Genomic DNA, 14,602 nt, shown 5'->3' on the forward strand with positions numbered 1-14,602 from the left:
CAGCAAACTTCCCTCACCTTTTCAGCAACCTAAAGTCAGACCTCAAGAGATGGGAGGCTCAGGAGATATCCCTTCTGGGGAGAGTGACAGCATGCAAAATGAACTTACTACTGAGATTCGTGTACCTCTGCTCACCCATCCTCCAACTACAGAAACAAGTTTTCCGATTTATATTGAAAGGGGGGAAATCGCTGATCCCGCAGAAAGTGATGACCGGGGCAGCTAAATGTGGAGGAATGGGAGAACCCAACCTCTGCAACTATTACATGGTGGCCCAATTGACAAACTCCTTGGCATGGTCTGACCCCACGGACCCCCCCAAAATGGGTTAATATTGAAAAAGCTAGAAGCCCGTTCCCGCTCAGCGACCTTTTGTACACCTCGGCGGCAGCACGCAGACAATGGCCAACATTCTGTTAAGAATGATGGCAAGGTGCGCACTCTGGTTCCCAGTCAAGTTTTCCTGCTGTAGCAACAAATTGTCTTCTCCTCCAAACGTTTTCTTGACTCCATCAATCAGGGAGGCTGTGTTTTCTTTTCCTTTTCAGGCGTATCTAGTTACATTTCCTTTTCAGGTGTTTCAGGTTAATTCACATTGATGTCTCTAAGGATTCTGGTACTTGTATTCTTGAACTTTTTTCAATTGCAGGTGACTGGGAAACAACTCCCTCCAAAGCACAAATCTTACCCTTGATAGGGGAGGTGGAAAACCATGTTTATGGCTCTCCATAGTAAGGCATGATGGCCCTGGTGCTGCAGCCTCTTGAGCCCGGGACTCCTGGAACATAGTGTTAAGAATGATGGCAAGGCGCGCACTATCCTCATCAACCAGGGCTACCCTGAGAATCTGGTATAGCGCACTACAAAAGATCATCATCCCCAGGGGGTTGGACCCTCTCATCCCAGTCCTCTGTAACCCAGACTTTGCCCCAGGGCTGCATGTGGCGAACTTCCATTCCCCAATGGGCCTACAAACTCCTTCCCAGCTGTTCAAAGACGGATCCCCCCTAGACGTCTCGGAATGCAAAGCTCGCTTTAACCTGCCATAATCAGACAGGTTCACTTACGCACAATTGCGTCATTGGACCTCCCAGCCAGCAATCAGAGACAGCCACTAGGGCTTTTCTCCCCCTGGAACTCTCGTCGTCAGAAGGCCCCAGGAGAGGACACATTACCAAACTTTACAAGCTGCTACAAGAGGATATGTTGGTCATCAGACCCGCATACATGGGCAAATGGGAAAAGGATCTAGGGCACAACATCGAGGACCAGACATGGGTCGACATCTGGTCCAGAAACAACTCCGCCTCTAGATGCATCACCAACAAAGAAGGAGCACTCAAACTGCTGTATTGATGGTACTACCCACCAGAACGGCTGCACCATTTCAAAAGCTTGCTGGACCCAAATTGCTGGAGGCAACGCAGCGGCAGCGCCCGAGGAACATATTTCCACATGTGGTGGGAATGCCCACGGGCGCAATCCTTTTGGGAGCAGGTACTCCAGGCAATAGAAGCCATCACCCGCCGCAGACTTCCGCTAACGCCAGAGATGGTTCTCCTGGGCACCCCGCTGCCAGACTGCTACCCGAGATCAGGACCAACTGCAAAACAGATCACCCATCTTTTACTGGCGGCCAAGATCTCACTTGCCCGCAGATGGAAATCCAGGGAGGGCCTCATTCTCCACCTGTGGTGGGCCAAGATCTGGGATATTCTGGTAGCTGAGAAGGTCACAGCACTACACCACTTCACGGATTGCTGGAACCCCGTCTTGGAATATGACAAGACTTTCCCGACCCTGACCTTTCAGCCACGACAAGCGAGACTCACCCTACGGCCCTAGGAGCAGTCGGAAGGACCAGCGAGAAGGAATGGATCCAGAAAAAAGGGAACAAGTTGCCAGGACGGTTTCATGCGAGAGGGGGAGGAGGGGTATCTATGGGGTTAAAAGTAATATTATCACTGCACAATTGCGATAACTGTAAACTGCTGCAACCAGATTTAAAGTTGTTCCAAATAACATTGGGCTGGTAGCCTCCCCTGGAGCACAGTCCCAAATTCAAGGCGGAAACGCAGACAGGGAAAAACCTTACAATAACGCCCAGACTGGATGATGAGGAATCTGGATGGCACCACAGAATGAAATTTCAAATTCCACAATCGGGCAAGGTGCATATCAACTGATGCAGCCAAAGGATGTAGCTTGAATCAGCACACATGTTGCAATGAAGCTGAGAAAAAGGAGGAGCTTGCAGCGGGACAGAGCAAATGCAAATGGAGACAAAGGACAAAAGGCGGAAGGCAGCACGAGGCAGACGGACTAGGACATCATACCCAGGAGCTGGAAAAGTGAAAGTATGAACTACGTAACGCATGCAACTTGAAAGGAATTCTGGCAGAGTTGCGACGTGCTACTTACCGCTTTTGAATCGTTTTTATACAGCTACCAGGCTTCTGTGTGTTCCGATGCTCCGGGCTGCTTTATGATGACGTGCTGAATGCAGGACGCCTGAAGAGCATGGTGTGCACTCCCGGGAATTTACGGCGCCTTCTTGGTTTGGAAAGCAGCCTCCCATACTTCCATCTAATCCAAAGGGAGAGTGAAGGTGCTAGTTTCCACCTGCACGAAAAGAGGTCAAACCCTAACAACTACAATCCCCTCCCCTTTGGGATCAACCTTCTTTGCCTCCTCCTCTCAAACACCTACCACCTTCTTCCTCAAAATATGCCAACTCTCTCCACATAGCTGCCACAATCTACTCCAAATGCCCACACAGCCTGAGAATGTGGCCTTACAATTGCCCTCTGTCCCCTCCGGGGCTGGCCTCCATGTGGGGGTTTCAACCTGTGTGCACAGATTGGTGAGAGTCTGGAATTGGTTGTCTTAATTAACACACCAAAGTTCATTGAGGGCCTGGGGTTCTGTTTTGATTTTTCCTTGTTCTCTGTAGTATGGTGTTTTCCGTTGAGGCATTTGGTGAATAACTTGGGTGCCAAAGGTGTGCAGTTTCTTATTCCCTGCATACTCGGCATCTGCACCATTCGAAGAGCAAGCAGAGCCAGTAGTATCTGAGACAGCTACAGCTGAATGCTACTTTGCTCCCTACACCAGAGAGTCTCTACTTCTCTCTGAGGTTTGCAGTGGACCTGCAGCTACAGAAGGCTTCTCGTGGTCTTTGTAAGTCATGGAGCGTAATAGCGTGCCTCTGCATACTGTACACGGCCTGTATTCTTTATTGCCCCAAGTCCCGATCTCCTAAAGAGAAAAGGTCTGCATTCTTCGCCTATTTGTCCATCACATGTAAGGAATAGGTTCTTAAGGGGGCAGGGGCAGGGTCTTGTAAGATGATTGGGGGTGTTCTGTGTCACCCAGTGACAGTTCTCCGCCACAGAATAGGGACTAATTGAGGGTAACCAAAGAATCCCCCATGTAGCTCCTTCGGAACACTCATCTGCTAGATTTGGGAGGCACTCAGCCCATTTGATTACCCAACTTTATGTCCCACTAAATATCCACAGAGCCAGGCAAGGGACTTCATCACAGTACTCAACTCCTCCATCCTCCATGCAGAATTTCACCCTTTTTTAATCTGTTTGTAACCTTTAATATGACTATTATGTCCTCCTCTGTATGTTCACAAGCAAATATCCCTCTTAGTGTATTCTGTTCCTGTAGTAAATGTGCTTGCACACTTGTACATTTGAAATCCAATTTCTTTATTTTCTTATATGATAGATTATCATACAACCTACATTCTTTGTTTTCAGTGCCCCTTCAGAAGTGTTCATATTCTTCCAACTCATTTATTGACACCAGTCTTGCATTCCTGAACCATCAAAAAATTTCACTTCATGAAAGAGAGAGAGGATGTAGGCTGACAACCGCAGGCTATTCAGTCTGACTTCACTTGCTTACAATTTATGGTATTACTTGTAATTAAAGGAGAGTTCCGGGACTTTTTTTTTATTGTCCCTACGGTTCGGCCATGTGTTTTTAAGCATAACTCGGTAGATCGTGGAAAACTTTCCTATGGACCTTACCCGACTTTTTGTCCATTAACGCACTCGAAATCAGCCGCCATTTTATGATAATCCTATCACTTGCCGCATCGCCCTGGCTCACCTGCTTTTGCGGCACTAAATCAAATCCCCCGCCCCTGAAACAGACTTGATCAAAACATTCATATTCCCCGCCTCTATCCGTGACGTGACTGAGCTGCGTAGGCAAACGCGCCCAGGCGTCTTCTACGCGACTCCACACAGAACCAGGAAATCAACACAGATGAGCTCAAACAACACAGCGCGCCACAATTGGGAATATGAAACTGTACTTTTAAATTAAACCGCAAGATTGTAAATTTGGTAAAGTACATTTATTTGACATCAAATGTTTTGAGAATATTCAGCGATTAGCATTTTTATTTGCACATGTTCCAAAAAGTTCGTTTCGAGGCACACGATGTTCCTTTGCTGTACACAGGGTCTTAGATCATCTCACAATACAGCGCCACAATTCGGAATATGAAACAGTGGTTTAAAAGCAAACGGCAAGATTGTACATTTGGCAAAGTACATTTATTTGACATCAAATGTTTTGAGAATATTCAGCGATTTGCATTTGTATTTGTTCACGTTCCGAAAAGTTCGTTTCGAGGCACACGATGTTCCTTTGCTGTACACAGGGTCTTAGATAAATGAATTTTTATTTGCTCTCGATCCAAAATATTTCGTCTTGAGGCAAGCGATGTTCGTGTGCAGTAGACATGGTGTTGGTTTACGATAAAATAAGCTCTTCGGTTGCACTGATAATCGCATGGCTATTCCAACAACGAGGCACTAGGGCACCACAACGGTCTGTATGTTGCATCTAGCCGTTAGTACCGCGTAAGGGCATACTTGTACTTGGCGATCGTCCCACAAAATGGTCAGGGTGCTAACGTTGTTCACGCGGAGAAGCAACTGGCGATTATAGAAGCCATCCGCCGGTGTCTGGTACTCGTGACACAGACAATAATGGACGATGTATCTATTTGAAAAACATAAAAAAAGGAAATTAGTCTCACCATCAGATCTTTATTAAAATTATTCATTTTATATATTAGGTCTGGAAATTATTTCATAGCTAGGACAGTGCAACTGGGTTTTAAACGTCAAGGGGGGCTGTAGGATACTGAGACAGTCCCCCAGTGCAGGGGTTGACAGGGAGTGCAGGTGGAGAGTGGAAGGGCCCAGGACCGAGATCGCAGACAGTGGACCAGTTGTAGCAGGGGAGAGGGAGAGAGAAAGCAGAAGCAAAGGTTTTGAGGTGCTTCCGTAAAAGTATATGATATGATATGATATGGTATTTGTAACGCGCCTATACACAAGTGTTTCAAGGCGCGACGAGGCAGGGAGGGAGGGGAACAAGGGGAAGACAGACAAACGATCCTACTAGGCCAGGTGTCATTCAGATCGCGCAAGTGCAGAGGTAAGGGGAAAAGGAGAAAGTGCAAGGAGAGGAGGTGGGGGGGAAGTGCAGTACAAGGTAAGTAGCGTAATAAAATAATAAATAATAAATAATAAATAAAAAGGGCCCGCTTGAGGCCAAGGACAAGTCTCGCAGTTCTGTTCTGGATAAGTTGCAGAGGGCGGAGAGTGGAGGCAGGCAGATTAAGATAGAGGCTGTTACAGTAGTCCAGCCTAGAGAGAACCAGGGCTCGGGAGACAGTGAGCTTCTGGGGGAAGGAGAGGAAGGGAAGAATACCTCTGAGGAGGTGCAGCTGGTAGTGTGACTTCTTAGAGACGTCAGATATATGAGGAGAGAAGGAGAGTGTGGAGTCGAAGATGACCCCGAGGTTTTTAGCCTTGCAGGTAGGGGCGGGAAGGGGGCCAAGTAGACGGTTCTCCCCAAGATAGTGCGCGGTACAAAACAACATGCCACATAGAACGAACAAGTACAACTTAACCCGTCTTTAAAGCAACTGTATAGTAATTAAATTGCGGTATAAACTCATCTAAAGAGTTACTTACATTATATTTGCATTTTCCATTGCGTCTGTGCGTAGGGCAGCCCCGAAATACCACTCCTTCTATGCCGACGTTATTTCTTCTAATGAACGAACATGAAATGGCTTTCGTTTCTGAAATTATATTCATTATCGTTTCTTACGTGGTCCAGGCCTGTCAAGGTCAAAATACAATAGAACCTTATTCTGAGTCGTGGGCCATTCTGGCACCCGAGAAAAAATCAAAGCAGCTGACCTTCACTTCGAACGAGCACACATTCCAAGTTAGCTACATTCAGTGTAAGGCATTCTCACAGGACTTGAAATTTACACTCCATCTTTGCATTTTGTCTGCGTGCTTTGCAGCCACACAGAACCATAAATACGGAGAGATTCTATATTTATTGAAAAATGATTTATATTACTGTTTGGTTTAATTTAATGCGCAAATGAACAAGGTTGGCTAGATACACATATTCAATGGGCCTGCGACATGAGGAGACTTGAGAGAACAGACAATCAAATTACAATCATTTAAACCGTGATGTGTATTTCTCAATGAGTTCTTCTTTAGGTGGACATGGAACAGATGCAATGTTGGGTGGCAATGCAGTTGTCCCCTGCACAGGTTCGTTCACAACTCCATTTATGTGCCTATCTAGGACGTCAACAATAAGTTTCTCAATAAACTCATATTGCATATCCTCAAACACTGGTTTGATCACCCATTGTTTACTTCTTTTAGTGAAGGCCTTATTGTAGCGAAGCGTCCCTAAAGTTCCGGTCGTCCTACTTTGTTGACGGCCAACATTATGGTTATGTGCCAAGACCGCTAAAAGAGTCCGATTTATCATGCCCTCCATGCCAAAATGCAATCGTTTTGGCCTGTACTTTAGGCACATATTGTGGAACACCTCCAAATCTCCTGTGTGGCAGAATTCCGTGAAAGCTTTTGTTATAGTTTTATCAAATACAATCTTTTCAATGGCTTTGTGAGTGGGTGATGAAGGAATCAACCACTTCTTCTTCCGTGCCTCCTCTGTGGACAAATGGCCATGTTCACAATTGTGGAAATGTTGGTTCGTGTTCCATCGGTGAACGTTCGTACAGTGTGGCATTACTGACCGCCATTTTTCCAGTAGAATTTCCAACGACCCTCCACATGTTTTTGAGCTCCACCAAAGATGGTTGCTGATTGACTTGGACCACTGTGAAATACCTTGCAATTCTTTTTTTTTACCTGCAGCCGACAATTTTTTATTGATTGATTTTGCAAGATGCCAAACGTCAAATTGGTGATTTATATTTTTGTACTGTTCTCTCATTGTCTTGGCAATTGAAACGTGTCTGTCCGTGGCTATCAGGTCGATCACCATTCCCCGCGATTGTAGTTCTTGCAATGATGCTACAAAGCCAACTTTCTCCATGGCCACTGAGGATGTACTTTGTGACACCTGCACGACCACCGAACTCACAATTTTCTTACTTTCCATGTCCTGAAAGTGGTAGGTGCAGTACTTGGCTGAAAATCCTGGGCTGTCGCACTGTCCATCACCGGCTAGCCTGAACCGTTTGCCCGCGAATGTACTATCAATAGACATTTTTTCCATTCTCCAAGCTTCGCTAATGGCTGGAAATAGATAATCGGTTTGGTATTTGTAGAACTGAGTTTTCGCAATGAAACGGATTCCCACAAACTGAAAGAAAGACTCTAATTTTTTAAAACTTGAACCACTAAAAAGTGCAGCCGCTGCACAAAGTAGATTGCCTGCTGGCAGTTGTCCCAGCATAGGTTGTGCAGACCATGTGAAAGGATGATATTTTGTACAGGTGGCATGTATTTTAAGGTTAGTGCCTCGAATTGCACGAGTCACATTAATCAATGGCTCCCCACATACTTCCCCACCTACCAAATGCCCACATTTAATCCGAATAATAATATCAATCAAACAACTATCGAATACAATGAATTTGGCCTCTTTCCTTATACTGTCACTCTGCATCCCAGCTGGTTCGGCCTGTAACGTTGAGGACATGTCACTCACATGAAAGGTAGAATCTCTGATATCGTCTTCCGCTATGTTCAGTGATATTGATGGTGTTTCATTGTCGTCTACTTCATTCTCTTCCATTGCAACATCTGTTCCTTCTCCGGCGATGGGTGAATAAAACAATTTCTTCAACTTTCTCGCCGTCTTAGTTTTTGCGGGTGTGGATTCTGTGAATTGATCTCCGACTGCATCCGAACTACCAGGAGGACATTCACTATCAATGGCTGGTGGTGGTATAGCTCCGTTGTCAATCACTTCATATTCTTCCCATTGGCACGATGCTTCTCCAGTCTCAAGTCCCTGCCAAAAGGTTTGACAAGCAACATCTCTCGTTCGCTTCACTGTCTGTGTAGATCTAGTTCGTACACCCACTCGCAACTAGAGGACAGATTGGAAAAGGGTTGTTCAGTTTAAACACAACTTACAGTATTGAACTATTAACAGTGAAAAACAACATAATATAGTGACCAGGACACTAACCTTCTTTTGCTTTCTTTTCTTTGAAACTTTCTTGCCTCGAACTTCAACATCAGGACGCTGTTGCTCCGACTCGTGTGTGCATGTCTCCACTTCCTCTTGCGCTGCAACGACTATGTTTTCCTGATAAGCACATCCATCACGCACTGACGCTCCATGGACTCCCTGAAACATAGAACTTTCATTAGTATGTATAATAATATCGAAAACACAAAATGTACTTGGGGACCAATACCCACGTACTTCTCAATAGCAAAACACGAATGAACGCTTTGTGTAGAACATTCAAACGACAATTATTCACGCATTGTTGATCTAGTTAGATGGAACTGTCAAGATCCATACCTCGGGCTCCTCATAGACTTCCATTGATGATATTATTGAAGATGATGCTTCAGTGACTCCCTGAAACACAGTAATTGCATTAGTATGGTTTTCTATTTTGATAAAAAGAACAGAAAGTTTGTGCAGGCGTGAACGGCTCATCTAAATAGACCTGCACAAATGATCAGTTGTCTAAAATAAATAATGGATATCTAAATATGATTCGATTTGCTCGATCGTTGGAAGTGTCACCACCCAGAAATCTGCATCAACTACTAGGGGTGATGTTCTTGTAGAAGAAGCTCCGTCATCTCCCTGAAACATAGTACTTGCGTTAATAAAGAAGGAAGTATAGCGGATGTAATCACGTCATATGATTTCGCTTCATCGAACTGTCAGTATCCATACCTCGAAATGCATAAGAACATCAAGGGACGATGTAACTGCGGTGCACACTTCTGCAAGCTGTTGCGCCGACCCGTAACTGCACGCTCCCCCTTCTTCTTGGACTAATGCTCCATCGACTCCCTGAAACATAGGACTTTCATTAGTAATGAACACAATATTGAAAAAAGAAGACACATAGGAGGGCGACGACAGAAGGACATATCAATGGCTAAAAACGAAAGAAACATTGTGTGTAACAATCACGCTACAAGAATGCAAGATCTGATGATCTCCATCGATGGAACTGTCCTGAAACGTACCTCGAGCATCTGAGTGACATCAACGGTAGTCATCAATACGTTGGACTCCTCAGCATCTCCCTGAAAGACAGTACTTGAATTATTTTGGATAACAATAATTATAACTGAAAACAAAGACTAGAGGACGAGTACAAGGGTGTACCATTAGGTAAAATAATTACACGATAAATTAAAACTATTGATTTACATGCCTAAAACAAGTCAGTGGCAGAATAGCCAAGTAAGATTACCCGATAGGCGCTTGAAGTGGCTGATGACTGCAATAACGACACGGATGGAGAATCTTCCGCCTTTATATTGAGTGGATACATAAATGGGGAAATTATTGTTAGCTAATGCTACACACTACCGCAAGGCCGAGAGATAAATACGTAAACTTGACTCACCAGTGGAGGGATGTGGACGAATAGAGTGGGAATAGCGGTTGAGAGCAATTTTCGCCTCGCTCGCGGTGTGTTCTTCTTTATTAGCAATGATGTGGAGTACATGTCAGAGGTAAAGTGCCTGCTGCAGATGCGGTATCGATCACCCCTCTTGTCCGCAAAGACTTCTAGGACTCTACTTTCAAGCTCAGAGGGTGGATATCCGCAATATCGGACCCATTCTCTTATCTGATCTATTGTCTTAGGGAAAACATGCATTATAGTACCTTCAGATTTATTATGGGTCTTCGAAGGACAACCGCCAATGGAACAGGCAGGCATTGTGGAAAGTTCTGAAAAGTAAAGATCAACAATTCTCTATGAATACCAATGTGTTAAAAAATTAAATACATAAAAGGTTCAATGCAAGGTATGTTTTGGTTCTTGGAACTATACACGTTATTCACATGCGGATAAGTATTTGAATAACTTTAAAAAAATACAAAAATAATTTGACTAAACTCAGAACATGTGACTAGTTCCTTGCATGTACTGTCTTGAACGAAAAGAAATTGGACGCAAAATGAGTATGGTACATGGCCTTACCTTGACGAGCAAACAGTTAGATGCAGGGATCAGAGTAGTTTCTTGTCGTAGAACAGGGAGCAGTTCACAGGTTGCAAACTGATGAGTTTGCTCAAAGTGGTCACGGAAGTTCACAGAGACGAAGAGCAGACAACCAGCACCTTCACGGGTTGACTAGCAAAGCGCAAAGAAGTTCTCATTAGAAATATGAAGTGGGTTATAAAGAATTCGAAACAGGGGTGTGTTTGTGAATGAATGACGTGTATATGTCGTGGCATTATGCGGTTTGCAGGGGGGCGTCCCGCGTGAGGGGGGATGCTTGGCAGGAGACACGGGGTCTGGAGGTAGACATGGGAACAACAACCCATGCTCTATAGACCACTTTGAAGTGTACATGGTCTTTGGCACCTCTTGGCCTTTATCGCTCCCTGACAGCTCCACTTGCCAGCACAAGTACCCCGGTGCGAACTGCCTTTGATAGGGCGGGGGGTGGATTGGGGCGGTGGTCGTGCAGACAAGACACAGGAAGACTCGTGAATGGAGACACACTTATGTGGATTGCAGGGGGCCGTCCAGCGTGAGGGGAGATGCTTGGCAGGAGACACGGGGTCTGGCGGTAGACATGGGAACAACAACCCATGCTCTATAGACCACTTTGAAATGTACATGGTCTTTGGCACCTCTTGGCCTTTATCGCTCCCTGACAGCTCCACTTGCCAGCGCAAGTACCCCGGTGCGAACTGCCTTTGATAGGGCGGGCGGTGGATTGGGGCGGTGGTCGTGCAGACAAGACTCGTTTGCCGTAGGGCCTCACCAAGGAGAGGCCATCTAACTGCATGTAAGAGGCAGGCTGCAGGATCTAGTACATGGAAGGCAGGGGGGTGAGTTTATAAATACCTCAGCCTCCCAGGAGAATATATGGGTGCAGTTCACCCTGGAGACCCTGAACAAAGTGGTGTGGTAAGTATTTTTGGGGGAGGAGGCAAGGCCGGGAGGCTTGATGCCAACCCGCAAAATAACATATGTATGTCTGCTGCATATGGGTTCAACGGTTATGTGGATTGAAGGTGGGCGGCCAGCGTGAGGGAGGATGCTGGCCGGAGACATGTGGTGTGACAAGACAAGGCACAGGAAGACTATTCAATGGAGACACACTAGATTCATTTAAAAAATCAAAACAACCATTGTTAAAATATATGTTGGGTTTTATTTTAGATCTTAATTTCAATTGAACATAAATAATAAACATTACACATTGTAAAGTTGCGGTTGCAGCACATCCCGGGAAAAGCCGCGGTATTGTCCACTGTCACTGGGGAAATGTTGTCTAATGGCAAGTACCGCACAGGCAGGTATTACTCTCCGAACGCGGTGTCCGAGCCTCCCGTGAAGCCACCAAGTGAAGCAACGATAGGCCACCAGCCTGTACCACCTGTGAAAATGAAAGATGCAAACTGTATTAAAATGACAACTTTCTTATCACTGTCGATTCAGGTACAAAAATGTCATTCTGCTTTGAAAAAAATTCTATCTAGAAAATGCACAACATGGAACCAATTTACATGCATTCGAATGATATGTAGATGTAGTTTTATATGTGGGAGACGACCATGAAATAGTAGTGGCATCACTGACATCACAACCAGAGTATACTTACTCGTTACTCGGATTACGCGGACGAACAGTGCCGCAAAGTTTGTGCATAAGCACCATCATCATCCTCAACACTGTCCCTGAGAGGCAGGCTTCCCTGAACTCTGGCAGCTCGGTGATGCATTGCGGACTTGGCTCGCCTTCCGAAATGTAGGCCAAGCACCCGGAATTTTCACGGCAGCAGCAGTTCTCCTCCTCAGTTGGCATTAGCTCGCACCGATTGCACGTGCACCAGGTGGAGACGCCGTCCATGCGACATGGTCCAGGCTCTTCATCCGTTGACTGGTCCTCCCAACTGCCGTCCGAATCCCCATCGTTTTCGCGTGCTTGCCTTTCCAGTAGTTCTTCCTCAGTGTACTCGGGCTCGTACATATACGGCATTATTGTAGCCATTGTGTGGTAAAGAAAGTAAAATAATTTATAGCGGTGGTACTGGTATCTGTTCACACGGGCTACAATCAACGAAGGTAGCTGACCAGAGCACAGAAACGAGTCACAGAATACTCAAAGTAACACAGCGAGAGTAATGGAATCGAAAATCTGCTGCTGTGTGTTGTGAAACGGTGTGTTTATACTTATTGAGGAAAGAGGCGTCCTGCCGTTTCCATGGCGACACTTCATTAGCTGAGGCGCAGCGATTGTTGACACGAAACGTGCTTTGGCGTTGGGAAATGGGCGGTACGCGTCTGCTGATGTCAGCCTCGGGGGCGGGGGATTTGATTTAGTGCCGCAAAAGCAGGTGAGCCAGGGCGATGCGGCAAGTGATAGGATTATCATAAAATGGCGGCTGATTTCGAGTGCGTTAATGGACGAAAAGTCGGGTAAGGTCCATAGGAAAGTTTTCCACGATCTACCGAGTTATGCTTAAAAACACATGGCCGAACCGTAGGGACAATAAAAAAAAAGTCCCGGAACTCTCCTTTAATACATTTTGGAGTTCCACAAGTCTCCACTCCTCCAACATTCTTATAATGAAGCATAGATTTTGGAGAATTCATCTGCTAAGAATGCTTACTTCTTGTACTATCGGTTTATTAGATTTAGGATTTTGCATGTCCCCATCATGTCACTTACTACTGTCCTGTTGATTTCTGGTTGTCTCATTGAGTGCATGTCTCCTTATGGGACATATTTAAATTACACAGCTAGTTAGCAGATTATCCATGTTTCCAGCTCCTGTCTGCTCCTATCCTGTTGACTTTTCCAAATTAAACGTGGATACACGTATTGGTCAATATGTGTTAGTGGCCTGTCGATGTTTCAATATTAGGGGAACATTTTTACATTTTGTTTATTCTTTGCTTTTTCACAGCAAGCCCTGCGGGAAGCGGCAGAAGACCTTGCCATCACTCAAAAGATCTTGGACAAGGCCAAGGGTCAGCTGAATGAAGTGGAGGCAGGCATCACTACACTGCAGGCAAAGTACAGGGATTGCGTGTCCAAGAAGGAGGAGCTGGAGAAGAACTGTCAACAGTGTGAAGAGAAGCTCGGACGTGCTGACAAGGTAAGGGATGGTTTCGAGGTTCTATGACGTGTTTTGGGTATCAGTGAGCTAAAGTACACCTTAAACACCACACATTAAGAGATAGACAGCTGTTTCCATTGTACTGGGAAAGGCCCCATGTGTTGCACAGCACATGTATCAAGCTACAGTGGGGGGAACAAGAAACCCTGGTTGACATCAAACAAATGTTTGTACAGGGCTCTCTTTCTTGGAGCAGGGGAAAAAGCTGAAAGGCACTTCTAAATGTATTATTACTTAACATCAATTAATAAGAAGTTCAAAAAACCCAATTTTTCCCTGGGAAGTTTTATTCTTCAGCAACAAATAATGATGAAAAGCACCGGAAAATGCATTTTTATTCTGGCTTAAAAGAAGAAACATTATAAATGTACAGAAACTACTGAACATGTCCCCTCCCCTACTCCAAGCATGTACTATCAGCAAAGAAGACAAATAAAAATGTCCTCTCTACTGCCCGTCAGTCAGTCTGTCAAAAAGCTTTATTTCGATGAGTACAACTTCATAACAGTGTAAATGAATAAAATGCAGTGCATTACATTCTAATATAAAAAATTTGTGATGAAAACTTTGACTTATTTACTATTTTATATCACACATGTCTTCTAATGTACATAATATTGGACAACAAAACTGAGTAATTTAAAAGCAACACATGCCCACTGCTAAAGGTACACACCCACGCCAGAGGGGTTCAGGGCATGTCCCTCCTTATGTTGTCAAACGGGTTTCACCCCTTCAGATAAGGTACGTGTTATCTGAAGGGCACCACTACTGTGACATTGCGCAAGGGTCACCCTTTCCCAAACAGTGGGCCTCATTGTGCCGTTTTACCGGCACGGCTACCGCCAGAGTCATTTTTTTTCCAGCACCCGGGAATGGGCAATTACTGGGACATTCTGGCCCCGCCGGACCCAGTAATTGGTCATTCCTGG

General features: G+C 45.2%; 1 protein-coding gene across 1 annotated transcript in view; it reads left to right on the plus strand.

The window, feature by feature from the left end:
* Positions 1-14,602, plus strand: part of DNAH1 (dynein axonemal heavy chain 1) — a 3,604,831-nt gene that overhangs the window by 2,687,029 nt on the left and 903,200 nt on the right. The window contains exon 58 of the mRNA XM_069644003.1: positions 13,458-13,649. Within this exon, the coding sequence (XP_069500104.1) occupies positions 13,458-13,649 (192 nt within the window). The remainder of the gene's footprint in view (positions 1-13,457; positions 13,650-14,602) is intronic.

The sequence above is a fragment of the Ambystoma mexicanum genome, chromosome 2p (assembly GCF_040938575.1).
Source record: "Ambystoma mexicanum isolate Mex_15411 chromosome 2p, UKY_AmexF1_1, whole genome shotgun sequence".
Classification (NCBI taxonomy): domain Eukaryota; kingdom Metazoa; phylum Chordata; class Amphibia; order Caudata; family Ambystomatidae; genus Ambystoma; species Ambystoma mexicanum.